We start from the raw sequence: 25401 nt of genomic DNA on the forward strand, positions 1-25401 counted from the left end.
AGATATAGATTAATTGAGTAAAATATAGCCTTAACACCTAACTTGATGAGAAAGCTCTGATTAGGTGGTTCACTCTATTTCCTAAGATATAGTTAGCTCACTTATTATTACTATCCTATTACCATGATAAATAAACTGTCTTTATAAAACTATTTTTACTATATGTCTTGCCTCAAAGTTGATCCTTTCACTCGGCAATAGTTTCTCTGGCTTGGGGTTACGACCAACAAGAGAGCTAATGCTAGTTAATACATGTATAGTATTCCTATATCCCTGGAGTGATGTAGAGTACTATATTCAAGCAACCAAGGTAACTACTGGTATAATATACTAATTACTGACCGCTTTATGTACTCTGTGTAACTTGGCTAACCTCTTCATCGCCCTGCATTCCCTCTTTCTCCCACCTCACCTCTCTCACCTGTTAACAATGTTTTCCATCTCTATTGTTGGTGCAGGCATTGGTGGCCTCTCGGCCGCCATTGCTCTCGCCCGTGACGGCCACCAAGTGACAGTCTATGAAGCAACAGAACCCTCCAAAGTATACGCCCTCTACCCATCAACTTACAGACATTTTAATTCAGATGACTAGATCGGCGCCGGAGTGCAAATCTCGCCCAATGCCGTCCGCATCTGGCTCTCCTGGGGACTGGCCGAAGCCCTCCGATCAGTTGCTCTGTCGCCCACCTCGTTGCAACTCCGTCGATGGGACAACGGCCGGCTGCTGGCGCGCACCATGCTGGACAAGTGGGAACAGCGCTTCAAAGCGCCGTATCTTGTCCTCCACCGGGCTGACCTCTACCGCGTGCTCTTCGCCCATGCGACGGGTCTAGGCGTCACCGTGTGTGCCGGCTGTCGAGTGGTGGCCTACGATATCGACACCCCCACTCTCCGTCTGCACACCGGGGAGACGATCGCACCAGACCTTATCCTTGCCATAGACGGGCTGCACTCCTCTGCACGAGCGCAGTTGTCGGAGAAACGACCGTGTCCATCAGGGATCGCCGCGTACCGGCTCATTGTCCCGGTGGAGGCGGTACGGGCCGATCCGCAGACCGCGTGGATTGCATCTAGCCGAGACTTGAATTTATGGTATTATTCCTTCTTTCTTCTTTCTTACGCACTTAATGAATATATATAAAGGGTGGGAGAATCTTGTTCCGCAATGGCATACATGATTCGCAACCACACGCAGCTCAACCTGGTTCTCTCGCATCCGGATACCCATCTGTCGTCTCCGTCGCAGCAAGGATTAACAAAGGAAATGGAGCAATACTTTGGCAACTGGGATACACGGTATTTCCCATTCCATAGCTTGTGGCTGAGCTCAAACTAAAGGATAGATTGATGGACATTGTCCGCAAACAAGAGTCGATCCAGAACTGGCCTCTATACCAGATCGCACTTGATAGCTGGCTGGCTCCCTCGGGCCGATTTATGATTCTCGGCGACGCTGCACATGGCATGTTGCCTTATTTATCCATGGGTAGGGCTAACCTTGTGTCTTAGCCTTCGTAAAACATCAAACGATCAACATGCTAACAGATTATCAAGGCATCTCGATGGCAGTCGAGGATGCCGCAGCCGTTGCAATCGCATTGAAGACCGTCGACGATGCGAGGAATATATACTCAGTACTACGTCCTATAGAGATCAGTCGCATGCAGAGGACTGCCCGGGTCCAGGAAGCCAGTGAGCAAGCGGCGGCAGTATTGCATCTCCCAGATGGACCAGAACAGGAAGCCCGCGATGAAGCGATGGGGGAGAAGAGAGAGTACAGTCCATATGGGATGTGTGACTATGAGACTCAGGAGTGGTGCTATGGCTATCAAGCTTGAAGATAGAAGTAATCATCATACATGACTAGTACAGGATTAAATGCTATATTGGCCCTCTTCTCTTACAATAATATTTATAATAATTGCTGCATCATAGTAATGGCTGATTAGATATTGTATAGACTATTCCTTGTTTGGTTTGGAAACAAAAATATATATAGCCAAAGAATTGTTGATGGTTTAGATTTGATTTTTTGCTACTATCAAAAGCTCCCCCATCAGCACTGTTATCTATCTTCTCTCATCCATAGAAATAACCGAGTCTGACAGAAAATCTGCTCAACCTACTCAGTCACTCAGAGCAGCCACAGGCATTCAGTTGACTCGGGTATTTGTTGAAGCTTCGATCCTGGATTTTTCAAATGTGAAGGGCCTTGACTTTTGCCTTGTAATATATTTGGTCAGCTCGTAGGGCTTTTTCCTATCCTTATGTTTCTCTCCTATGTTCTCTCCCATGTTACGAATCACCTCCTTTCTGAGATGAACTCTCAGAAGAAGGAGAAATACCTATATTCCATCACACTGCCTCCTAATAATAAAATTGGTCTCATAGACAATTCAGCCATGTAAAGAAGGGACATGAATCTCCTATTCTCATTATGCTGAAGGAATCGTTCCGAATATTTCTTTCTAGTAGTTTCAAACGGGCACTTCACAATCCTAAAGAAACATCCTTGACTATTCTCCCAATATACTTCATCTAAAGCAAGAGCTAATTGATGATAAAAGAAGAGACTTTTCAAAAAGAAAATGCTGATTCGACATTCATCACTTTTACTCATCATGGAGAGTGTATTTGTATGTTTCTGCTGGTAGGGTCGCCTCGCACAGGGTTGAAAGTTCTTTTTTCAGGGATTTGACCTGCCTCTGGAGGTCCAGGATAGTATCACAGGCCTCCTGGAGTGTGTTAGGCCGTTGAGCCCGTCGCGAGTTTGACATGTGAATGTCACCAGGACCGTTACATTGATTCAGGATCTCTCGCAGGTGGATGAACTTGGAGTGCACACTGTGCCGATAGTTCTTCTCCACTATATTATGTGCTTGCCGGCGGCGGAGACTCTCTTGCAGTTGTTGGTTGTGTTGCTCGTCTTCGTCATCGGCGTCGTCTCCGCCAAGTCCGCTGGGTGCACGCGTTTGTGCCTGTCTGTTTGATGGCTGTATTTCTTTTACGGGCGAAGGAGGCAGAGAGTTCTCCTCTACAGATGCCGACCCAGAGGTGTCGTCCGTTGTCAGTTTGTTGACGGTGCCAGCAATGCCCCTAACACCGAACATGATTGGCCCGAAAGGATCGGGTGAGAATGGAAAAATAAGCTCCTGCTGGAAAGGAGCCAAGGTAGGACTCTGTCTTGCTTGTCAGCGTTGTGGGTTGAATATGGACGCCTCAAGAGCTCGAATATGAAGGCAAAACACACATCTGGGGAAACGATATTCCAATTGGCCCAATCATTGTTGCTCCAGGGGCCAGCGTTGACAGGGATGTCGCCAACAAGACTGAGTGAATTCATCTCTAGGCATTTTGGATCAGCGAAAGGCATCATATAAGACTGCAGAAAGGTATCGACAATTAAAACGCCTGCAGCTCAGGGGTGATAGGAAGAAATATCTCATGTCGGCTGACAGCGAGGGGTATTTTAAAGGCAAGGTCACATGCTTAATGCCATAGTTGACGACTGTGGCATACCTATGAGAAATACTTTCTTAAAAGGTCGAATCACGATGCTTTGGTTTGACCAATGGTTCATTATGGTCATTACGGTCACTTGACACGTAATGAGGCGCTCATCATATATAAGGTTTTCTTTTCGGCCGATAATAGGGGCACCGGGACATGATGTAGATTTAACAGAAGAAAAGACAGCATGATATAGCAAGGAAAGAGCAGCCAGACCTGATGATACCTTGAGCACTAATATAGCAAAAAAGCAAGGAAGAAAATCAAATAGTAATGATCAGTCGTAGCCTATACTGACTGTGTGCCGGCGCACTCGGCCAGATCTCGGAGGTGTCAAGGGATCGGTGGTGTCCATGGTTACCCAAAGCCAAGGGCCTCGCCCTATACGGGATAAAAAGTCCCCACCTATCAACTCAATATGTAAATCATCGTCATTCACTCAGTATATTGGAAGTCTGTTTTGGATATAGTGAATAGTGTGTGCCTTGAACTGTTCAAATATGTTGAGATTTAATCACCACCATAGGTAGCGCAGTCTGGCTATAGGAATTGTACTTCCCTATAATAAGCTTGTCCAGTCTTCCTCTGCCAGACCCTTCTAGACCAAAGGCAGTACCTGTCTGATAACACCCGTAGCATGATTCCCCTTGTGGCGTGATCTAGAATAGTTTAACTGGAGCTAAGCAGTATCTGCCTCTCTCACTTAAAAGAGGATGGTAGACACAGTATACACCCCACCATCACTATCCTGATAAGGGTGAAGTATACACAACCTACCTCGTCGACCTTCCCCTTTATATGAACGAAATGCCCCGTCGGACATCCTCTTCACCCCCTCGCGACCCAGAGCAAACCCAGGCGTGGCTGGTGGGCGGCGGTATCGCCTCTCTAGCAGCGGCAGTCCATCTCCTCCGGGATGCAGGCCTACCTGGGCGCAACATCCACATCCTGGACCTCCACGAGCAGGTGGGCGGCGGAATGGCTTCATCTGGAGACGCGACACACGGGTTTGTCGTGCACCTCAGCGGCCAGCCGTACTTCCACGATGCCTGCGTGGAGAACCTGCTCGCCCTTGTACCGGGGGGTGACGGGCACAACGCTGAGAGGACTCTACTGAGCCAGATCCGGGCGTTTGAATGGAACGAGGGGCGCCGCCTGGAGGAGGCCCTGGACGGATCAGGGCTGCAGCCAGTGCTGCGGCCGCGCGCCCAGACACGTTTCGTCCGCAATCCAGGCCAGACGGCGGTGCGGTCGGACAGCAGCCGGCTGGCCATTGGGCCCTACAGCCGGCTGCAGCTCATCAAGATCCTCCTGGAGGCCGAGACCGCGCTGGATGGGCGCCGGATCCAAGACTTTTTCGGCGATGAGTTCTTTAGTACTGACTTTTGGGTCTTATGGGCCACAACGTGAGTCCTCATGGCTGCTGGTTGAGGCCCAACCAAACAGCTAAAATCGTTTCAGATTTGCTTTCCGCCCCTGGCACAGCGCCGCCGAGTTCCAGCGCTGCTTGCGCAAGCATCTCCCGGACATCCACTCGCTTAACCACGTCAGAGACCTGGACCACACGCGGTACACCCTCTACGAGTCCATCATCCTGCCCATCACGGCCTATCTGGAGGCCCAGGGCGTGCAGTTCCACTTCCACACCAAGGTGGTCGATGTGTGCATGCAGGCCTCCCGAGACCACCCCACCGAACCAGCCACCATCTCAGAGCTGGTCCTGCGTGAGGGCGACGAAGAGGAGCGCCGTGTGGCTCTCGGTCTGGACGATGTGGCCATCGTCACTCTAGGCTCCGTCAGCGCCGGGGCCCAGGCGGGCACCAACACGGCCCCCGCGCCGCACCCCGCGGACCCGGACGACGCAACCTACGGGGACTGGTCGCTCTGGTTCCATCTGGCGCACCAGTCGGGGCGCTTTGGAGACCCCCTGGCGTTCAACTCGCACCCGGCAGAGTCGAAGATCGTTTCCTTCACCATCACCTTCCCAGACGCCAACTTTGTGCACCGGTACGAGGCCCTCACGCACGATGCCCCGGGCACCGGCGCCCTGCTGTCCCTGCCGGACAGCAACTGGCTGCTAAGCATCAGCGTGCCCCGGCAGCCCGTGTGCCCCCAGCAGCCCGCGCACACGCGCGTGGTCTGGGGCTACGGCCTGCGCCCAGAGAAGCACGGCAATGTCATTAACAAGCCCATGGCCGACTGCGCGGGCCATGAGATCCTGCGCGAGCTGCTCACCCACCTCGGCTTCCCCATCGCCACGCTGCTGCCCAACACCATCACCATCCCCTGCGTCATGCCGCTGGCCACCGCGCCGCTGCTGGCCCGCTCCCACGCCGACCGTCCCGCCGTGCTCCCCGCGGGCACCACCAATCTCGCCTTGATCGGCCAGTTCTGCGAGATCCCGCGCGAGACCACCGGTAATCTCGAGTACAGCGTGCGCGGCGCACAGATGGCTGTTCATGGTTTGATGGGCATCGAGAAGCCACTACCTCGGGTCAAGGGTAATCTGCTCATGGATGTCTTTGACCTGTTGGTGGACAGCTGAGGGGGGGGGGAGTGGTTGATGCTTTTGTCGAGTGGGCAACTTAATATGGACTTATATCTATAAAAAGTTACTGTCTATTAACACTACCTGTACTCTCTAAAATGGTTTGACAGAAGGTAGGGGGCCACTAGACCACTAAGCCACTAAAAATGTCCAGACATTAATTAGAGTGCTATATGGTCATATATTCCTGTGATAAATAGTGTATTACTTCATCTAATTCTTGACAAAGATACACAGGACCCTAGAAGATATATTACTAGGACAAAAGTACTTCTATTCCTATGGAATCTATTCCTATGGAAGTATTAGACAATTTTAGAGACTGAGGCTTTTGTAATGATTAAGGTTAGTCAAGCATAGGCTTATTGGATCGTGGCTGAGGCCTAGATCTTTACCCCAGTGTCAGCTGATGCTCCAGAAACCTTATTATCCCTAATATCAGCTGACTGCAATATATGCTAGGTAATCAAGTCTCAATGATTTGTTAATATTGATATGAATCAATATTCGATTGAATCAGTCCCGCTATCCTAAGGATGTTCAAAACTTTGGCTGCACCGCAAACCAGTCTTGAAAGAGCTTTATCTTGGCCTTTGGATCGGTCTCCGAAGCAACGGCAATCGGGCCCCATGCATTTCCCACTCTTTGGACCACCTCACTGTCACTTGTGGCAGGCCATTCAACCAATGGATCTCCATTCGCGTCCAGCCCGTTCGGATTTCCCGTTTTCGCAAAATTGACCCAGTATGAATTCATCTTGTCGGCAATCACATAATCAATCGCTTCCCAAGGCAAATCTGTATCGTACAGATTATTCAAGACATAATTGATTTCCGATTCGTGGTAGGCACCCCGGTCCTCGCCAGGAGGTGCATGGTCCCAGAAATACGTGTAGACAGGGGCTGTACGCGCCGTGTACCACATCTGCGCCCACATCCAAGTGCCAATGGTTGATCGGTCATCCCATTGGAGGTTATACGCTGCGGCGGCGGTGCGGGAGTCGTTTGCCCAGTATACATCGAGAAAGTCATCGAGCCAGTGCCCATCATCCCCTGAGGCGTAAAAGGTCTCATTCATATCAGCCAGATATTCCGTCAACGTGATACTCAAGTTCCATGTTGCCCCGTTCTCGTCTTTCGCATTGCCCGTTATTACGGGCACATTATGCGCCAGACCATGGATGAGCGTGTTATAGTAAGTGTCTGGCATGGCGTAGTAGTCTAGCCCGGCGGTCCAGCCGGCACTGTTGGCAGTACCAGATGAAACGAGGTCTTCCATGGGCAAAGCGCGCAGTTCAGCGATGGTGGTGAGATTGAGCGAGGCCAGATATTCCACTCCCTGGTTGAGTTTGTAGCTGAGAGTCTTGTAGTTCTCGGCCACCGTCGCGCACATGGGGTCCTGGGGATCCCGCACGCCACTTTCGATGATGGCCCCGACAATCAGCCCGGCTGTCAAGGGACTATTAAGGATGTGCTGTGTCGCGGCGGACCCGGCAGACTGGCCCTGGACAGTGATATGGTCTGGATCTCCCCCAAACGCGGCGATGTTCTCATGGATCCATTTCAGTGCGGCGAACTGATCAAGCATGGCCCAGTTGCCCGAGGAGTTGGAGCCGGTGACTTGATAGAACTCTTCAGAGAGCTCGGGGTGTGCCAGCCAGCCAAAGGCACCGGTCCGGTAGTTATAATTCACAAAGACAATGCCCTTGTCGGCCATCCCCCCGCCGTCAAATAAAGGGTCGGCAGCCGTGGATTCGGCAGGATAACTCCACATCACCACAGGCAACTTAGCATCGGTGGAATTGGCCGCGCTCCAGATATTCAGGTTCAGGCAGTCTTCGTCAATCGTGAACCCGGTCTGGCCAGAGGTAGCTTGCGGACAGACAGGGCCCCATTCCCGGGCGTCCAGGGTCTTGTTCCAGGCACTCGCCGGCTGGGGTTCCCGGAAGCGGTTCTGGCCTGCCGTCGTAGCGGCAAAGGGAATACCCTTCCAGACAGTGATATCCTTCCAATGAGTCAGATTGCCCGTCGGTGAGCTGTTGAAGGCGGGGTAGCCTTGAATAGAACCATATTGCGTGTGGATGACTGTCTCGTAGAGAGCAGCGCTGGCCAACTGCGCCATGGCTAGTATAATGAGTCCGGTCATTGTGAGAGGGTGGTAGTGAGAAAGGTGAGGAGGACCCATGAGAGCTCAACGCCTGTCTACTATGCTATCTTATATATTAATATATTAGCTACCATGTCTTATGACATTTATGACGTTTTGAGGGGTAAGAACGTTCTTGCTGTCTGCAGGGTTCATTTACAAGACGGAAGATGATTTACTTCCGACTTGCTCTTTAGGTAACATTCTGCAGGTGGTATACTCAATAGCCCTGTCATATGTTCATTATCATGATGTCAAAGTAATCAAACTACATATCTAGTGGTATTCATCGTCATTTTACATGGATTTATGAATTAAAATGAGGTAACATTTTCTACTTCTATACAATGCCACGTAATGATATACCGCCTTCCAATCGGCCTTTACTTGGCTATTTATATTTGAAACCTGCTACAGCACTGGATTATCTCAATTACAATAATACTTCTACTAGACGTCTTAGTATTCAGGCACTATTAATCAATACAAATACTAGTAATCAGCAAGTGTCGGCTTATACTCTGGTGAACAGGTCTTCAACACTTCCTCCCCCTGAAAATTCACCATTATCTATACTTTCCAACACGGATTAGCCAAAATAAACACCAGTACTATGATTGCAATAATTCAGTAAGTAATCATATGATGATGTTTCCTTGGCATAATGCATAACATAGAGGCGACAGAGATGTATAGCCTAGATTATTGACCATTGGTTATTTATTCATCTTTCAAGGTTCTCATACCTCAACTTTCCTTCGTTTTCCTCGAAATTCTGATAGGTGGTATAGAGATAAGTCTACTCATCGGTTTATAACTTTTATATCCTTATTTCAAATTTGCGATAAACTTTTCCCCGCTGAATGCGGGGTTGTGGGGAACTGCAAATTAAGAGCCAAATAATCTTCTATATCTAAACTGCCCTATGGGCAGAGCTTGAAAGATTGAGGTATAAAGAGTTATACACTCCTATTTTACAGGAAATTGTGGTTTTGATCATTTAGTAACTATATTGGATTCTTCTTATATCTTCTAACGCCACCACGTCAGCCTGATAGAGGGGATTATGCTGGCGAAAGGGTAGTTTAGCTTACTATAGATAGGATACTTGGCTTGATAATGCTTTTTTTCCACATTCCGCATCGCCTAGTACCAGGAGTAGGAGCAATATATAGTCCCCGGATTGATGTACAATGAAGCTGCATTTCATCACTATTTATTCACACATCTTTACTCTCCATCGGGACACAAATTGAGCTTTTGGGTGCGGTTTAATTGAGCGTAGTCCGAGTAGAAGGACCTGAGACCCATATTGTCCGGGGCATGCATGGGGACAAAAGAGCCCTGAGAAGGTTGGAACCGCTGAAAGATGCGTTGAATGATATCGTCGTGAACTTCGACCTGGCCAATCTCTGTCTACGTTGTCGGCGCCGGTTTGTTTGCTGCGGAACGAGCTGTCGCGGGATACTGCTAGAGATGATTCGACGTCAAGTAACCACATACATTCCCTCGTAGCTACGGGGTTCAGGCATAACCATCTAGCGCCAGTGATTATGCTGCATCCAGCGGGCTTTTTGCTGTAGCGGCACCATGTCTTCAACCTCAAGGAAGCTGCTCAGGATGATACGTGTATAGGCAGACAGTTGTCTGGGAGGAAAATCCCTTATGAAAATCCATTTTCTTCCTTGATGAAAGGGAGGAATATTAGACAGAAAGATAAAGAGTATTTAATTAGATAAATGGTGAAAAATTAATTCCTAAAGCTTTAGCCCTATGATAGAGAGACTAAAGTTTCTCTGAAGGGAAGATTATATATTTCAAGAGCTTACACCTACACCTACCCATCGGAAGGGCTGGGCCCACGCCATGTGGCTTTACGGACGAGGAGAACACCTCTATTTGTTTGTTATTATTTATCCCTTGTTTTCTAATTTATGTTTTGGTTTTATGTCCATGGATTTGATAGGTTTAATATTTCTCTAGCTATAGCGTCTCGAAGGATTCCTACAGCACAGCTTATCGCCTGGCTAGTATCCAGGTATAGAACAACACGAGGACTGTCTTATCAAGTCTATTATTATTAGAATATGTTATTATTAAATATGGATTAATTAATCTTATGGTCTGGAAATCCTGCTCTGGCTGTTTACTTTCTTTATATACTACTTGGTTATAACCCACCTAGGTACTTAGAAGCCATAGTATTAGTCATTACTAAGAGTATTCCAGTGCATTCATTATATATCATTTTATACCCTATATTTCATTATCCTTATATATAACTTTATTACTCAAAATGGCTGTGAGGTAATTTCCAGTAGGTACTTTCTATATCTGTCTATATCTTCAAAGGATTCAGGGTCTAATCTAGTTTATAAGCCTAGGATGCTATCTCGTGACAGACTACTCTCTAGCGTTGATATGGATAGGCTTGATTGGTTTTGTTTCTCGGCCCCGATTAGTCGGGGCTTGGCTTGGGCATGATATCCCCTGAGAGAAACTAACTATAAGCAACGTATGATGCTCTTTTCTCATGCTCACCATACTATCCGCCATGATTTCACACGGCACCCATTATTTCGCCATCGGAGTGCTCCTGGCGGCGTCTGCTGCGGCAGACTGTCTGTCCGGGAGCACTGTCGTAGTCGACAGCCAAACAGCCCTTGCTGCCGCCCTGGCTGACTGCACGACCTTTGGGCGCAAGATCGAGATCGATTCGTCGTTCAGTGGGGCGGCGAGCTTTGCGGGCGTCACGAACCTGTCCGCCGCGATCTCGACGAATCTGTCTGTGCCGGGTTTAACAGAGATTCTCCTGCCGGACGTGGTGCAGGGCTACAACTTCATTGCCGGGAGCACGCCGCGCCTGCGTAACTTCTCAGCGCCGAGAATGACTGATTTTCTAGCTCTCAGGCTAGACACAGAGGAGGCGCTCACTGTTGATATCCCTCTTATCACTGCCATAGACTCGATAGACGTCGGGGGGAAGACTCTATAGTAAGCATTAGATCCTGTTGAGAGTCCAACAGACATTTAGTCAAGGCATAAGATAGTTAATCAATGCCAGTTTAAACTTTCCAATGCTCGAAAACATCACGGGCATGCTATCCCTTGACAATGAGGTATCTTCAGCGGAGCCTTTCGCCGTCGATTTTCCTCTCCTACGCACCGCGACTGAAATTGTGATTACAGGAACGGTGTCGAAGTGAGCATATATATAATATTATAAATTGGATACTTTAGCACTTTGATCTAATGCGATCAGCATTTACTTGCCACGGCTAAAGTCGGCTTATTCTGCCACTCAAATCGGCAACTCAGGCGATGCCATTGCTTTGGATCTTCCGCGTCTGAGTGAAGTGACAGGCGGGCTGGCCATCGGCGGGAATTTCAGCAGGTAAATAAGCTATCATACAGGAGTAGCCTTCAATTCACAGATTTAGTATTTCTCTCCCCTCGCTGGTCGAAACAAATGCCACGATCTCGATCTCTGCTTCGTCGCCGCTGAGCCTCAACTTCACCAGTCTTGTGAAAGCAAATACTATTGAGATTACAGGGAATGTTACCGAGTGAGTCGAGTCCCGCTATCCATTCAATAAGTATGAGTTTCCTTTGTCACGCTGAGACTTGTATTGGCAGTGTATACTTCCCCCAGCTTACATCCGCCAATCGGATCTACATCTCCAGCTCGCTGGACGTCAACTGCACGGGATACGACCAGGCTGCCGCCCAGAGCAGCTTAAACACAAGCGACGGGAGCTCAGGTTGCTATGGAAGTAGCACTACTGTGGCCACGCCTGCCGCAGGTCATTCCGGCCTGGCGGAGATAGCCAAGATTGGGGTCGGGGTCGGTGTTGGTCTGGGGGGGTTTATTATCCTGGCGGCGGTGGCATATTTCTTTTGTTTGAGAGGTCGCAAGTAGTGTTTGATGTGAAAGGAAGCAGCTGAAATCCCAAATTTCAACCCTAGCTGTATTGAGAGCCTATTCTCGAAAATAGAATTCAAGTAACTGATACTAGCAACAGCTATTCCTATACCTACTATGCTAACCATGAATAGGGGATGGTATAGACTGCTAGGGAGAGTACTACAGTTTATTTTCATTCTATTAGCCAGTGATGATCAGGTTCAATAATGAGAAAGTAATACAGCAGATCCGACTCACCCTTGCATTTCACGCTGTATAGAATCTTATTTCCAAACCCTAGTTAGCTAGTCACATCTTTACGACACACTCGAGAAAAGGGGAGGGTGTTTCAGGTTAAGGTATCTCAACATCTGGGGGCTTAGGGCTGGCATGAAGTGGGAGGTGGCGGACATATCACCGTCAGCGGGAGTCTTTCGGGTCTTATTAAATTCTAAGCCAGTCTTCTACTTGGCTTTATGCCGATCTCTGACCTTGTAATGATATTATGGGTCAGGGCGAAGCTATATTTTGAATACATTCTTTCTTCAAAATCCATATATCTATGGGTTTATATATATCATTATATACATTGATCATTACCAGCTCGCCGCGGATCCGGATAGCCCTCTGATGTAAGGAGGGAAACCGGAATTTCTCCCTAAATACGCTGATCGAACATATCAAATGGGTGGAGGATTTGGAGTGTTTGGAGGAGGGCTGATTGGCCTGGCTTTCTAGGCTGTAAAGAATCGTCAGCAAAGAATTTACAACCCTGCTGGTCCTTTTAACCTAATTTATCCCATCCCTCCGGTAGTTATAAGAATAGTCCTGATATTGGCGTACAGAATATCTTCTATGTGATGGTCGTGAACATGCCCACTCCCGAAGAAATGGTCCAAGCGTAATTTTGACGGCCAAGTAACAGCAATCATAATATCATCTTCCCTATCTATGTATTTCCTTTTTTACAAAACTGAAACCCTAACCCTGAAATACACGCAAATTCACATGCGGGGAATACTAGCCATTCCATGGACCAATGACGCTGTTGCTCTGCGAGACTGGGGCCTTGCTGGACCCTGCGAGTATTGGGGTTCACCGCGTCATGCAGAATACTAACACCTTGAAGAATCTCATGGGACTGCATGTGGAGAAATTTACCCCGCTCTTTCACGCCGGGTAAAGCGAGATTCAAGAGTATTGTCGACTGGAACTAAATAAGAGATAGAATTCCTATAGAGCACTGGGCACGGGGTGTTACCTCAAATCGGTATTCCATAGCATATATTATGACAGAGCTATATATGATGGAGAGAATATATATCTATATAAAACAAGTCTTCCAGCTTAAGAAAACTGCCTAATTGATGACTATTAGTGGGGCTGCCATGCATCCTACAATAAATACAGGAGATTCATCTAGCATAAAATACTAAGATAATAAAACAACAAGGATTAACTCTTGCCAGAGATTTCTACTGATGTTAGGAATAAACCAAATCCACCACTCGGCGCGCCCCGTGTTTCATCCATGCGCCATTTTCCTCACCTTGGTTACAGCTTCACAACAGTCATCAGATCAACCCCACATGGTGTTTGCCCATGTTCAGTCTTTGGCCTGCTGGAAAGGGCCGTATGTGACAAGGCCATCTATCCGTGTCAGACCAAGTGTATAGTGTATTTCCACGAATAGCTCCCCTGGTGAAACTCGCAAGGGGGATGCTGTTGACAAAGATAAATAGAGTCAGTGAGACTCCTCGTCATGAATAGTGTGATTTGATGCTCACCATTTGCCATCATGCCTTCTTCTTCAGCACTAACAGTGACGCTGTTTGCAGCATTAGCATATGGATATGCGAATCCAGGCGGCTGCTCCGGCGAATGCGTTGTTTATGACCCTACAGTCATAATCAGGTCGTCAGACAACACCTACTTTCGCTTCTCGACCGGAGATGAGATTTACTACGTGACTGCATCTGACATTGCCGGGCCGTGGACAGTGGTGGGATCTATGCTGCCAGATGGCTCGTCGATTGACCTTGCTGGGAACACCGATCTTTGGGTGAGTTTATGACGTTTGAGGATACGCCTAGTATGTACTGATTGTCAGGCCCCCGACGCTCATTATATCGACGGATTATATTACGTCTACTACGCCGTCTCGACATTCGGGTCGCAGGACTCTGCAATCGGCCTGGCGACATCTGAGACTATGGACCTGGACTCCTGGACCGACCACGGCTCCGTTGGAATCGTATCCTCCTCCTCGAAAGACTACAACGCGATCGACCCCAGCCTGATCGAAATCGACGGCACTTACTACATGCAATTCGGCTCGTTCTGGGATGATATCTATCAAGTGGAGATGAACTCCGAGGCCACGGCCGCCAGCGGGTCTTCGTACAACCTTGCCTATTACCCGGACGGCGACCACCCCGAGGAAGGCTCCTACATGTACCAGAATGGCGATTATTATTACCTGTTCTATTCGTGGGGAATCTGCTGCGACTACGATGTGGACATGCCGGCAACAGGCCAAGAGTATCACATCAAGGTCTGTCGCTCCGAGACTGGCACTGGCGACTTTGTGAGTTTGTCTCAAAGGAAGATCCTCTTGCTCGCATCTCTTCATCTAACTGGTGTAGGTTGATGCAGACGGGGTGGCATGCTCAGATGGAGGTGGCACAGTTGTATTGGAAAGCCACGGAGAGGTTTATGGACCTGGTGGACAGTCAGTATTATTCCATGGCTTGTCCTGAATTTTGCATTGCTAATAAGGTATAGGGGTGTATACGACGACCCAACTTATGGCTCAGTGCTTTACTATGCCTACACCAATACTTCAATTGGTTATGCAGATGATGAAAAACAGTTTGGATGGAATGTGATTGATTGGTCTAGTGGGTGGCCAGCGGTCTAGGTGAATCATCTGGGAGTGTTATCGAGAACCTATTTTGATGCGCTTTTTATATAATACCTAAAGTAAACTTCCCAACTAAACTTGAAGGTCTAATAACAGCTTATGTTCTAAGAGGGATGATGCTGGGTGGTGTAAAACCATACTGAATGATTTCAAAGCAAATCGGAAAGACATGGACGTGATTGAGGGCAAAGGGCGCCCAGAGCTGTTGTTGTTCCAGATGTTGAACTCGAAAGTAACTAGTATATATCTTCGTCTCGAAAGACCAAATGGAATATGAACGGCGTGAGGTGTATACTCTTGGTATACAGCAGTTATTGAGACTTCAATTGCTTACAAATGACACACTGATAAGTTGAAATAGAACTATTAGAGATTTGCGGGCATCCCCAGTACATTCTCAAACCATTGGTCATTTCCCAAATCCATAGACTACATCCAGACCATCTCATCTAAATCAGGGATATGGTTACTGTGACCTTCACTCTGACACGCCCTGGTATCAGAAGATAGACCCCACCGATATTCAGCCCAAACCCGACATCTGAATAAAAGTTTGGATAGATACCCCAGGAGATGATCACTGCACTGAAGCTCTGGCTCCTTATTGCACATCCCGAGCCTGTTCAGCATGGAATCCATCGTCGATATGGGGTTAACTCTGCTTCGAACCGCTTGGACATTCCAATCTGGGTCTGTAAGAGTTGAAAGATATTTCAAGAGTGTGATACTCAGAACCATCTGTGACCAAAAATGAAAGGGTTGACCGACGAGCTTTGAGGGAGGTATTTCATAAAAGGTAGCCAGCCACGATTTGACGTTCTCGACAGACTGCCATAAACAATCGAGGCGTTCAAATCCCCGTAGAATCCCACCGTCACCCCGTCTGCCAGCTAGATCTAGAGGAGGCGCATCTTGACTGATTGAATTCGCTAGCTGATTGATGTACAATTCGACGTATTGCGCATGTGTGTTGAGAATATCTGCATGTCAAGTCCGGGGTTCACCCCAGGTCAAGGTATTAACCATCTTGCAGTAGAGGCAGATTACAACATTGTTCATGGCTTACTGATCTGTTGGAGATCTGCACTAAATGAAGACTTCAACTCATGTAGCTGCCTTCGTAAGGTCTTCAAATACAATATGCGAGGAACTGAGGCCGCAGAAGCCATTCCTGTGCGAGTGCAATTTGTCTCGTCCTGCTGTTGGACATCGCTGGCTCTCTGCTTCAACAGTTGCAAGCGTACTTGAGCGACGAACAGCTGATCGGCGGCGCATGCCTTGCTTATTGTGATGAATTGCAGTGCCTCTTCCATCTGTGGAGTCCATTGTAGAGCATCTTGACGCCTAAGATGTGACGAAACACTACAGAGCCATGTGTCAGTGTGAATTGTTCCCTGGATTTCCCAGAGTAATGCACAAGGCAAAGAGGGCCATACGCACTTGGAGCTCAAAATAAAACATGCCAGTACTGCCCGCTGCCTTTCCAATAAGTCATGGGGTGTTTCGTCGCCGGGAATATGACCCTTTTCATCCCGCCCTTGAGTAATAGTCATCATGATTTGTGCGTCTGGCGAGGATGATTTAAACAACCACAGATCATATATCATTGAGATGGCGAGCATCATGAGACGAGAGACCAGATCTGCCCTGCCAAGAAAGGCGTCGGTACTCCATGCTAGATAGGTTAGTAGTCCAAGCAGTAGGTCGATATTTGACTCGACTTTGATCAAAGCAGATGTCAACAGAAGACGCTTCAACTCCTCAGATTGGATGAATCTTTCCTGTGTCGAGAAAGTGGTAACGGTGCGAATGGATTGGAGCAAAAATGGCCTTTTTTGACGTAGATACCAGCTCGTCATGTCTGGGGTAAGGTTGAGAAAGGGGAAAGACGGCAGCATGCGAGATCGGAAAAAATGAAGCCGCTCGTCGGACAGATTTGCCAAGGGAAAAGAAGGCGACAAAGAATAAGGATTAGACCCCAACAGCGAATTGGAATTTGGCGATACTGTGTTCATTGGTTTCGTCGAAAAGGCAGGCCCCTCATTGAAGCACAGATTAGTGCTTGTGGGAGTTACCAGAGCCCTGTTGGAGGAAGGGGTTTGCAGAATGTTGATTGAAGACAATGAGCCCCCTGGAGTACTGACAAAAGCTGTCATTGCAGAAAGCAAGCTCTCCATCTTGTCTTCTAGCCGAGCGATGCGTGTATCGGACACATCGGCTGGGGTTGTTGAAGTATTACGCTTGCGAACCGACTCTGATGCCTCACATCTTTTTCCAAGGCGGATACATCTTGGAAATGAGTGAGCTCAATGTCCAATATCAACAGGTATTCTGTATCAACAACCTTTCGCAATTGTCGCCATTTGCAGCACGCACACACCGGCACTTTGCCTTATAGCAAGGGGTGTAAGCCTGGCCATAGGTGCTGGTTGAGCTGGGGGCTGGTTTTGATCTCTCCATTAGCATAATGATTAGTAATCGGTAGGGCAGACTATGCTGGATGCTCAGGATATCCATGGATGTCAGTTAATTATAGGTGCCTAGAGACACATCTTTGTTCTTTGCTTATGGAACGGAGGCCGGTCCGCCGGATTTACTAGTAATCTATATCATGATACTTCATCTTTATAGTTATATAATATAATTACACATCCCACCCATTCATGTAATTGGCTATGCTATAATGATGACTGTGGACCTTCCAAGGTTGTAAGGGGTCTCCGGATTTGCCCCTCCGAACTCCGTTTATGAATGTCTCATGCACGATGGCAGGTATGGCGGACTTTGGTTAGGATCAGGACTTTTGTCGCTTCAAATCATAGAACCTAGATACTAGATGGCAAGGTTATCATAATATCATCAACACTATTAAAACTCTTGCCAAATAATCAAACCATTTGACATTCACAGGAAGATTAAAAGAAGCAGATTTAAAACCTGAGATGTCTATTAAAACAAATATAGTAGGTTCTATACAAGGTCCCCTTTTATTATTGTATTGTTAAGGTCAGTATGGAATCTCACATAAGACTGTGGGTATCTTCAACTCTACTAATGCTTAGAGCAGATCCTGGACGCCATCATAGTCGCCACCATGGCGTCCGGCATGTGTAGAGAGAAAGGTGGCCGCACACGCCAAACTATCAGGCAATAAAGGGTGAGCTTTCAAGGGGCTGAGTACTATACTACCTTAGCTAGATATATAAATTTAGAAGCTGCCTATGCAGCGTGACTCTAGTGTGTTGCTGCCAGGACCTGCTGATTAGAAGTGCACTATATAAAGAAATCCATTAAATGGAATTATTAGCTAAGCTTATATGATTAAGGTGTGTAGCAAAGGATTTTTGAAAGCAGCAATATACTATTTCTTCTTAAAGTGTTAGAGGCCAATCATTTTATAAGTAATGTCAGCCAAAATGCTTGCCTCCTTTCTTCGGCGTCAACAAAAGTCTCACTAGATTCGGTGCCGAGGGACGCAGACAAGCAAGGCAGCAAGCTAAAAGGTGCGAAGGCGAGGAAGATAATGCTGAAGACGACAAGGAAGAAGAGAAAACCAGATTAGACGCTGGTAAATGGCCACCTGTGGTATCAATGTAAGAGAGACGAGCCATCTGGACGCGAAAAGCACGACTAGCCGTTAGCATGGCCTGGTAGATACCTACTCGTAGGATCTCGTAATGGCTCAGAAGCAACCAGATATAGATTTACTCAAGCTGGAGCTTGTCCCTAGGGTTAGCTAAGATCTAGCTCTTGGTTTCGAGTAGACTACATTTCTCAGAATAGAGCTGTTCGATGAGATGACACCAATGGGCAGAAATTGCTGCAGCAAGGGTTTGCATAGCCAAACGGAAACATGATTGAGCAGGTGTATGATTATTCTGTATCACTAATGCGAAGTATCACCGGCGATATATGATGGGACATATCGCGTGTACTCTGTCGAAAGACAGTTGATTTTTACATGGGGCTGTCAACAAGCTCAAGAGACCGTTAGGGAGGCTTGGAGTGCTTGTACAGTTTGGCCCAGATAGGATCTATTATCTTGATCTTTGAGCTCCATGTTAATGTTCCTACGGGTCTTGCAGCTGTGACAGATAGATCATAAACAGGGCAGGTTAAGGCTAAAGATATTATCCAAGATGGCATTGCAGGGATGCTTTGTAGAATAAATCCTATCTTATTAATCTGCTCAAAGGTTCCCAAAAGGGTGAATGGGAAAAATCAGATGAACATGCAATAGGAACAAGCCCATAGGCCGCATGGCAAGGAAGCATCATGACAATGAAAGATTGAAAACATGGGGTAGGATTGGATCTATACTCAACTACTTATAGAAACAGATCTTGGGGAAAGGGACTATAAAACAAATAGGATTCAATGAACCAAGTTCTGACTATATTAAGTTAAGCTTGCCTTTTATAGGACCCCTTTACTGTTGCTTTTCTATCATGATGTACTCCATGCTATTCTTAGCATAGAAGCTACACCTTAATTATGCTCTGTCACATCATGCTTTGCGTCTGCGGCATTCCTTGCACGCAAATATGAGCTGCGGCCAAAGTCTTTTCCCCGTCGAAGACGCCATAAAGCAATGACTCTGGTGTTTCTGGTGTAGTATAAGTTGATATATCAGGTCTTAATCATTCATGGTCCCCATTTGTTGAAGTAGAGATCGTAGAATGATTAATTTGAGTCTGGCACTCAGCTATTCTAATCTTAAAATAGATCTATTAATAAAAAGTTATGCACTTAGGGTTCCCAGTGCCAGATCTCTGATACAAATTTCTGGGATTTAGATCCTTCCGGTATAGATCCTTCTACTCTGAGGAAATGTAGGCTGGAAAATGCTTATGCCCCATCTTTGGCGGCCTCACTTATTATTCATCAAGACCTGCCTCGGTTCTTATACTGGCCCAGCGGTTGCTGGTTACATCAACTATCCCTTCATCTTTAGCACCGATGTTGCTGGTGAAGTCGTTGAGGTCGGCCCCGATGTGGATAGGTTTCAAGTGGGTGACCGGGTCTGTGGAAGTGCTGCGGCCATTGCGAAAGAGGTCAATCGCCCGGCCGAGGGGGCTTTCCAGCTCTATACAGTAATGCGACAGAACATGTTGACACCCATTCCACCCAACATCACTTATGAAGAGGCTTGTGTCCTGGGACTGGGTCTCGGGACTGCGGCGTACGGCCTCTTCCACCCCAACTATCTGGCTCTCGACATGCCTAAGATCCCAGCCCCCACCAAAGTCGTGGGCAAGTCAGGCAAGCCGCGTGCTGTCATCGTCACCGGCGGCGCTTCAAGTGTTGGGAGCAATGCCGTACAGCTTGCTGTGGCCGCTAGCTATCAAGTCTTGTCTACATCGTCGCCTAGGAACTTTGACTATGTCAAGGGTCTGGGGGCCACCCACGTTTTTGACTACAAGAGCAAAACGTTAGCCAAAGACCTCCTTGATGCACTGAAAGACCACGAGCTGGTCGGTGCCTACACCATTGGCGATGGTGCTGTCAAGGCATGCACCGCGGTGATGAAGAAACACGATCCCAGCTTCACCCGCAAATTCATCGCCGTGGCCGGAGTCATCATACCTCCCGGGAAGCTTACAACATTTGTTGGCAAGGGCACATACCTGATGAGCATGATGGGCGGCATGATCAAATCGACCGGGACGCGCATGAGGACCGGTGTTGAGGCCAAATTCATTTTTGTCAACGGCTTAGTTGACCCTGATAGCGTCGTCTCCCATGTCTACGAGGATTTCCTGCCGCAGGCACTCGAGCAGGGCCAGTTTGTCCCAGCTCCTCCTCCGCATGTTGTGGGCAAAGGGCTGGCCAAGATTCAAGACGCTCTCCATCTCCAGAGAAAGGGTGTCTCGGGAAAGAAACTTGTCGTGACGCTTTAGCTTGGTGAAAGGGACACTCTTCTATTTAGGGAGAGATTGAAGCATATGGATCGATTATATAGCTTTTGTAATATACCCTTTTACTGCGATTTCTGACAGACTTCAGTATAAAGCCATTATCTTTCTCTTAGGTATGATCAGTGAAAATATCGAGTATTATATAAACTGTCTAAATGAAGGAATGCTACTATAGGTACATGAGGGTAATTTTCTATAAAGAACTAGTTGAATAACCAGTTGACTGCTAAAAGTAGCATAGAAGTTAAAAGGAATAAAAAAGAACTACTATAGCGGTAAACATGCAGCCGCATCAGCCGTAGATGATATAAACAGAATGAAAGCCTTTCCAAGTTTATCACTCAACGCTAATTCTCGCCAGTCACTGCAGAATCTTCTCGACCCTGTTAGGAGACTTGCTAGAGAGTACCTGAAGCTCCTGGGCCTTGACCTTCCGAATGTCCCTCCATCCAAGTCCCGGAGAAACCACGATGACGGTGAGACTGACAGCAATGCCCAGGTACATGACTTTGTCGACGCTTTTGGCGTATGCGGCGAGTACAGCTGTTAGTTCGGAGCCAGACACCAGTGAACGGATGGAGCGGACTCCAGCATTGATGATGGTGTCTGGAGAGAGGCTGATTTCCGCCGCGCGTTTTTCAAGCTCTGAACGAAGGCTGTTATCGAAAATGGCGTTGGCAGCGATCAGAGAAGTGGCACCACCGATATTTTGCCAGAAGATGATAATGCCCATGGCAAGGGAAATCTGCTCTGGAGCCACGAGGCTTTGTATGGCGATGTAGGGCTAAATGGAAGAGGCATATCAGCTAATGCGCTTATTGTTTGACAAGAAGATTGAACTTACTGCCGCAGTTGTACACCCGCTTCCGACACCGTACAGAACTTGATACCCAATCCATGTTGCAGTCGGAGTCGTAGGGCTCAATTTCGATAAGAGTCCGTAGCCAATCGATGATATGGCACCGCCGGCAAGAAGAAATGGGAGATAGTAGCCCAAAACAGAAACTGTTCAGTGTCAGTGAAGGTCAATGGACAAAGCACTTTACGGCCAAGGTTAATGGCAGAAGACACTTACTTAGGGTGCCCGAGACCATGGTAAAGAGAACAATACCGAGGGTGATTGGCAGCATATGAACACCACTCATCAGGGGCGTGTCATCGCCAATTGACTGGAAATAGATGGCAATGTAGAAATCGGCCACAAGAACACTGGACAGGCTGAAGAACATTGTCGCTGCAGCCGACCAAATCACTCGGTGTTTGAGCATGGCAAGTGGCACCATCGCATCGTCTCCCTGGCGCCATTCCCAGACAAGGAACACAGCAAAGGTAGCAGCACCGCCGATGATCAAGCCGATGACAACCGGACTGTCCCAGGCATACTCGTTGCCGCCAAACTGGAGACCCAAGAGGAACATCACCACCGCCGGGCAAACAAGCAGGAATCCAATGAGATCGAGCTCCTTGATGACAGAGCGAAGAATCTGCAGAGGCGGATCCTTTGGTTTCGGTTCGGGAATTGTATTGAAGAGAAGAAATGCGCCAACAGCAGCGCCTAGGGGGAGGTTGATATAAAAGCCTAACAAGAGGAATGTCAGTGTATTGGAGGTTTCCAATGGAATAATGGAATAACGTACACCACCGCCAGGACACATTCGTGGTAAAAGCGCCTCCAATGATAGGCCCCGTAGCAAGGCCCAGCTGGCCCATGCCCATGTTGAGTCCCATGAAAAGCGCCTGTTTTTGCACTGGGAGGATGGCAGAAATGGTAGTCACTGCGCCGTTGGCCACTCCAGCAGAACCCATGCCCGCAATAACACGGCCGGCGATGAACATGGCCGACGACTGAGCTGCTCCGCAAATGGCAGATCCGACTTCAAAGATGAGGAAGAAGACAAAAAAGGTCCACTATATTTGAGCTTGTCAGCATTGACTTGGCATGATCCATGACATGAATCAAGACATACCTTGATAGAGAACCGACTGTAGATCTTGCCGCTCAACGGCTGCAAGGCTGCACTTCCGAGCTGGTAACCACCACCATACCTAGAGGAATGGATCAGCATCTCACAGATGAACCGGTTCAATCCAGACAAAAGATAATGACTTACCAACCGACGTCCACCAAGGAGTTGAACTGGGAGGTAATGGACGGACTGGCGGTGGAAATGACAGCAAGATCAAGGAAGAATAGGAAATAAGCCAGCGTGACTGAGATGAGGATAAAGGCCACTGCCAGGCCCGAAGGATATTCGTGCTTGGGCTCTCCATCATCACTGGAAGCGCTCATTTCGGCGCCGTCTTGAGTTTCTAGCGGCTGGTTTGCATTTGTCTCGGCCATGGCAGGACAAGCACTTGTGGTGCTGATGAGACACTGTGATGGCTAGGATAATTATGAAAGAATCATAGAGTTATATTCTCTTATTTAATTCAACTTCAGTGCTCATTGGTTTGGGGGTGAAGCGGACTTCAATTCCGAAATCCATCGGATTTGGACCGGACTGAAGATCGGAGTCTGCTTCACAGTCCGAGCTCGATCAGGGATTTTTTCCTGGTTGTCCTCAAAATCCGAGGCTTGTCTCCATCTAAGCCCGAATCTTTCCCTGGGGCTTATTGTGAGGGTTAATTTTACCCCAACTCCTAGTAGGATAGAGTTGATAGATAGCTAGTATTAGTTACCATATCCTATAATACTAGTACACATCATGCGCATAAAAGCTGAGGTTGGTTAGTCTGATCCAGGACAGGGTAGACAGACCCACTTGAGGATCGAGAAACTTGTGGAGTTGATTTAAAAAGAAATAAAAAAAGAGGGACAGACAGTTCGAAAAAACATACAAGGAGAAGGGATTACAGCAAACTAGGCGGCAGTGTGCAAGTCCTCTCCGGCCAGCGACTTCACGGAGGGGGACGAGATCTGAAGATTCGCAGGAGTAATCGGATCTGTAGCGATAGACTTACCAGTGATGATCACAGAGATGAGGGCGATCATTCATGCTCCTGCAATCCCGCTGACAGCTCGTGTCGCGGCGGCGATGCCTGAGGCAGCGGAGGCAGCTAGAATGGCGAAAAATATAGTGACATGCATTTAAACCTATGCTTCTTCTTCTTCTTCTTCTTCTTCTCTTCTTATTTTATTCTTCTGTTCTTCTCTTTAATGCCATATTGGTGTTCCAGGTTGGCCCTGCGCGCTGGATGGGACTCATTCATATCGCCAAGGACCCGGTAACAGGTGGCTGGCGTTGGATCTATATCGTCCAGGACGCCATTACCGCCGACATTAGCCTAATCATCCCTTTTGTCCTGATTGATTTCCCTGGCTCTTCGCGCAACACCTTCTTGACGGCAGATGAGGCTGCGCTGGTTCTTCATTGCCTGTAAGCTGACCGCAGCACTGCTCAGCACATTGAACCCGTCACTGCATCCAGGATACTTGAGGCTGCGTTGGATCCCAAGACGTTTATCTTTGCCTTTATGTATATGACTGGCGCCATGGGATCCTATGTGTTTGCCCTCTTCCTGCCCTTGTATCCGTGATCCCTGCTGTGCTAAAAGACCACCGGCAAGTCCATGGATCCTTTGTCTCCATTCTCACTATCGTAGGCATCATCGGCTAATCCAAGACCGGCTTTTCAACCTACCCGATCCCCAGGTAAGATTAAGCATTCATCCAGCATTTCTTCAAGAATTTCTCCTTTCTTAGGGTCAAACTGAGATATACTGACTGTTTAGATATTTTGGAGTCTTCTTGGGAGAGATCGGCGTCAGCGCTCTTCTAACAAGTGTTTTGGCCTGGCAAGCGAATAACATCCATGGCGATGCCCGACGCTCCATCTACAGTGCCATCCTGATCGTGTTTGGCGGCATCGGCGGTATTTTTGCCACCCTCATTTTCCGCACGCAGGTGAGAGCTTGTGTGAGAATATTGGTGGTGTCTATTCATATTCTGATCTTCTCTTTAGGATGCCCCCAAGTATGTCCCTGGCATCATTGCCATCATGTCCTGCTGTGGCACCACTTTTGCCTTTCCCACTATCCTTATGATCACGCTCCGCTGGGCAAACCGCCGCGCTGACCAGGGGAAATCAGTCATCTTTGGTGTGCTGGGATTCACATACATGGTTTAATCATCCTGATAGTCCTTAATTATACATAAATTACCACTCTATAAACATTATTTATAGAAGGAAATGATTTATCCCTTTTGGTTGTTGATCGCCTCTTATTCCTGCCTGACTGCTATATCTGTAGTTCTACCTAGTGAGTGATCATAACAGGCATCTCCTCTTCAGGATCAAGAGTATTCTATCAACCTTTGCAATCTATATAATCCTTCTTTTATAGTTGTCTATCACATACGACCACAGGGTGTGGAAAATAGGGCTTCCCGTCCGCTCAGCCGTACTCAAGCCACACGCCGGTAGGTTAGTAGTTGGGTGGGTGACCACCAGCG

At 47.7% G+C, this 25401-nt stretch overlaps 10 protein-coding genes across 10 annotated transcripts; 6 read left to right on the forward strand and 4 right to left on the reverse strand.

The window, feature by feature from the left end:
- Window positions 1–430: 430 nt before the first annotated feature.
- ASPZODRAFT_145855 (hypothetical protein) lies at window positions 431–1838 on the forward strand (the record flags this gene model as incomplete). Its single annotated transcript, XM_022725117.1, has 5 exons — window positions 431–541; window positions 593–1092; window positions 1144–1296; window positions 1344–1486; window positions 1546–1838. The coding sequence occupies 5 exons, from the start codon at window positions 431–433 to the stop codon at window positions 1836–1838; spliced, it is 1200 nt and encodes a 399-aa protein (XP_022578011.1).
- Window positions 1839–2358: 520 nt separating this feature from the next.
- On the reverse strand, window positions 2359–3490 carry ASPZODRAFT_894328 (hypothetical protein). The gene is made up of 2 exons (XM_022730356.1): window positions 3251–3490; window positions 2359–3179 (listed from the first exon to the last, which is right to left on the reverse strand). Exons 1-2 carry the CDS (start codon window positions 3374–3376, stop codon window positions 2613–2615), a joined length of 693 nt encoding a protein of 230 aa, XP_022578012.1. The 5' UTR covers window positions 3377–3490; the 3' UTR covers window positions 2359–2612.
- A 541-nt stretch (window positions 3491–4031) lies between these two features.
- ASPZODRAFT_169197 (hypothetical protein) lies at window positions 4032–6126 on the forward strand. The gene is made up of 2 exons (XM_022726888.1): window positions 4032–4916; window positions 4972–6126. The coding sequence occupies exons 1-2, from the start codon at window positions 4309–4311 to the stop codon at window positions 6053–6055; spliced, it is 1692 nt and encodes a 563-aa protein (XP_022578013.1). The 5' UTR covers window positions 4032–4308; the 3' UTR covers window positions 6056–6126.
- Window positions 6127–6598: 472 nt separating this feature from the next.
- ASPZODRAFT_102847 (hypothetical protein) lies at window positions 6599–8179 on the reverse strand (the record flags this gene model as incomplete). The annotated part of the gene is made up of 1 exon (XM_022720814.1): window positions 6599–8179. The coding sequence occupies one exon, from the start codon at window positions 8177–8179 to the stop codon at window positions 6599–6601; it is 1581 nt and encodes a 526-aa protein (XP_022578014.1).
- Window positions 8180–10751: 2572 nt separating this feature from the next.
- On the forward strand, window positions 10752–12221 carry ASPZODRAFT_135972 (hypothetical protein). The gene is made up of 5 exons (XM_022723949.1): window positions 10752–11197; window positions 11268–11405; window positions 11466–11597; window positions 11644–11769; window positions 11840–12221. Exons 1-5 carry the CDS (start codon window positions 10758–10760, stop codon window positions 12120–12122), a joined length of 1119 nt encoding a protein of 372 aa, XP_022578015.1. The 5' UTR covers window positions 10752–10757; the 3' UTR covers window positions 12123–12221.
- Window positions 12222–13905: 1684 nt separating this feature from the next.
- ASPZODRAFT_73792 (hypothetical protein) lies at window positions 13906–15027 on the forward strand (the record flags this gene model as incomplete). Its single annotated transcript, XM_022729917.1, has 4 exons — window positions 13906–14169; window positions 14218–14694; window positions 14753–14838; window positions 14892–15027. The coding sequence occupies 4 exons, from the start codon at window positions 13906–13908 to the stop codon at window positions 15025–15027; spliced, it is 963 nt and encodes a 320-aa protein (XP_022578016.1).
- Window positions 15028–15459: 432 nt separating this feature from the next.
- On the reverse strand, window positions 15460–17490 carry ASPZODRAFT_161462 (hypothetical protein; the record flags this gene model as incomplete). Its single annotated transcript, XM_022726517.1, has 4 exons — window positions 15460–16010; window positions 16097–16392; window positions 16471–17319; window positions 17375–17490. The coding sequence occupies 4 exons, from the start codon at window positions 17488–17490 to the stop codon at window positions 15460–15462; spliced, it is 1812 nt and encodes a 603-aa protein (XP_022578017.1).
- Window positions 17491–19880: 2390 nt separating this feature from the next.
- ASPZODRAFT_73890 (hypothetical protein) lies at window positions 19881–20930 on the forward strand (the record flags this gene model as incomplete). The annotated part of the gene is made up of 1 exon (XM_022729927.1): window positions 19881–20930. One exon carries the CDS (start codon window positions 19881–19883, stop codon window positions 20928–20930), a length of 1050 nt encoding a protein of 349 aa, XP_022578018.1.
- A 379-nt stretch (window positions 20931–21309) lies between these two features.
- On the reverse strand, window positions 21310–23289 carry ASPZODRAFT_74146 (hypothetical protein; the record flags this gene model as incomplete). Its single annotated transcript, XM_022729950.1, has 6 exons — window positions 21310–21732; window positions 21793–21953; window positions 22024–22527; window positions 22586–22856; window positions 22916–22994; window positions 23060–23289. The coding sequence occupies 6 exons, from the start codon at window positions 23287–23289 to the stop codon at window positions 21310–21312; spliced, it is 1668 nt and encodes a 555-aa protein (XP_022578019.1).
- Window positions 23290–24143: 854 nt separating this feature from the next.
- On the forward strand, window positions 24144–25104 carry ASPZODRAFT_19233 (hypothetical protein; the record flags this gene model as incomplete). Its single annotated transcript, XM_022727358.1, has 5 exons — window positions 24144–24311; window positions 24351–24481; window positions 24681–24852; window positions 24911–25046; window positions 25088–25104. 5 exons carry the CDS (start codon window positions 24144–24146, stop codon window positions 25102–25104), a joined length of 624 nt encoding a protein of 207 aa, XP_022578020.1.
- Between the last annotated feature and the right edge of the window lie 297 nt (window positions 25105–25401).

The sequence above is a fragment of the Penicilliopsis zonata genome (genome assembly GCF_001890105.1).
Source record: "Penicilliopsis zonata CBS 506.65 unplaced genomic scaffold ASPZOscaffold_18, whole genome shotgun sequence".
Taxonomy (NCBI): Eukaryota; Fungi; Ascomycota; class Eurotiomycetes; order Eurotiales; family Aspergillaceae; genus Penicilliopsis; species Penicilliopsis zonata.

Excerpts from the sequence above, each read along its gene's own strand:
- ASPZODRAFT_894328 (XM_022730356.1), bottom strand. The coding sequence starts at position 3,376 with ATGATGCCTTTCGCTGATCCAAAATGCCTAGAGATGAATTCACTCAGT. Across the intron at positions 3,180-3,250 it reads GGAATATCGTTTCCCCAGAT|AGTCCTACCTTGGCTCCTTT; the intron begins GTGTGTTTTGCC and ends CAAGCAAGACAG.
- ASPZODRAFT_169197 (XM_022726888.1), top strand. The coding sequence starts at position 4,309 with ATGAACGAAATGCCCCGTCGGACATCCTCTTCACCCCCTCGCGACCCA. Across the intron at positions 4,917-4,971 it reads TGGGTCTTATGGGCCACAAC|ATTTGCTTTCCGCCCCTGGC; the intron begins GTGAGTCCTCAT and ends AAATCGTTTCAG.
- ASPZODRAFT_135972 (XM_022723949.1), top strand. The coding sequence starts at position 10,758 with ATGATTTCACACGGCACCCATTATTTCGCCATCGGAGTGCTCCTGGCG. Across the intron at positions 11,406-11,465 it reads ATTACAGGAACGGTGTCGAA|CATTTACTTGCCACGGCTAA; the intron begins GTGAGCATATAT and ends TAATGCGATCAG. Across the intron at positions 11,770-11,839 it reads ATTACAGGGAATGTTACCGA|TGTATACTTCCCCCAGCTTA; the intron begins GTGAGTCGAGTC and ends TTGTATTGGCAG.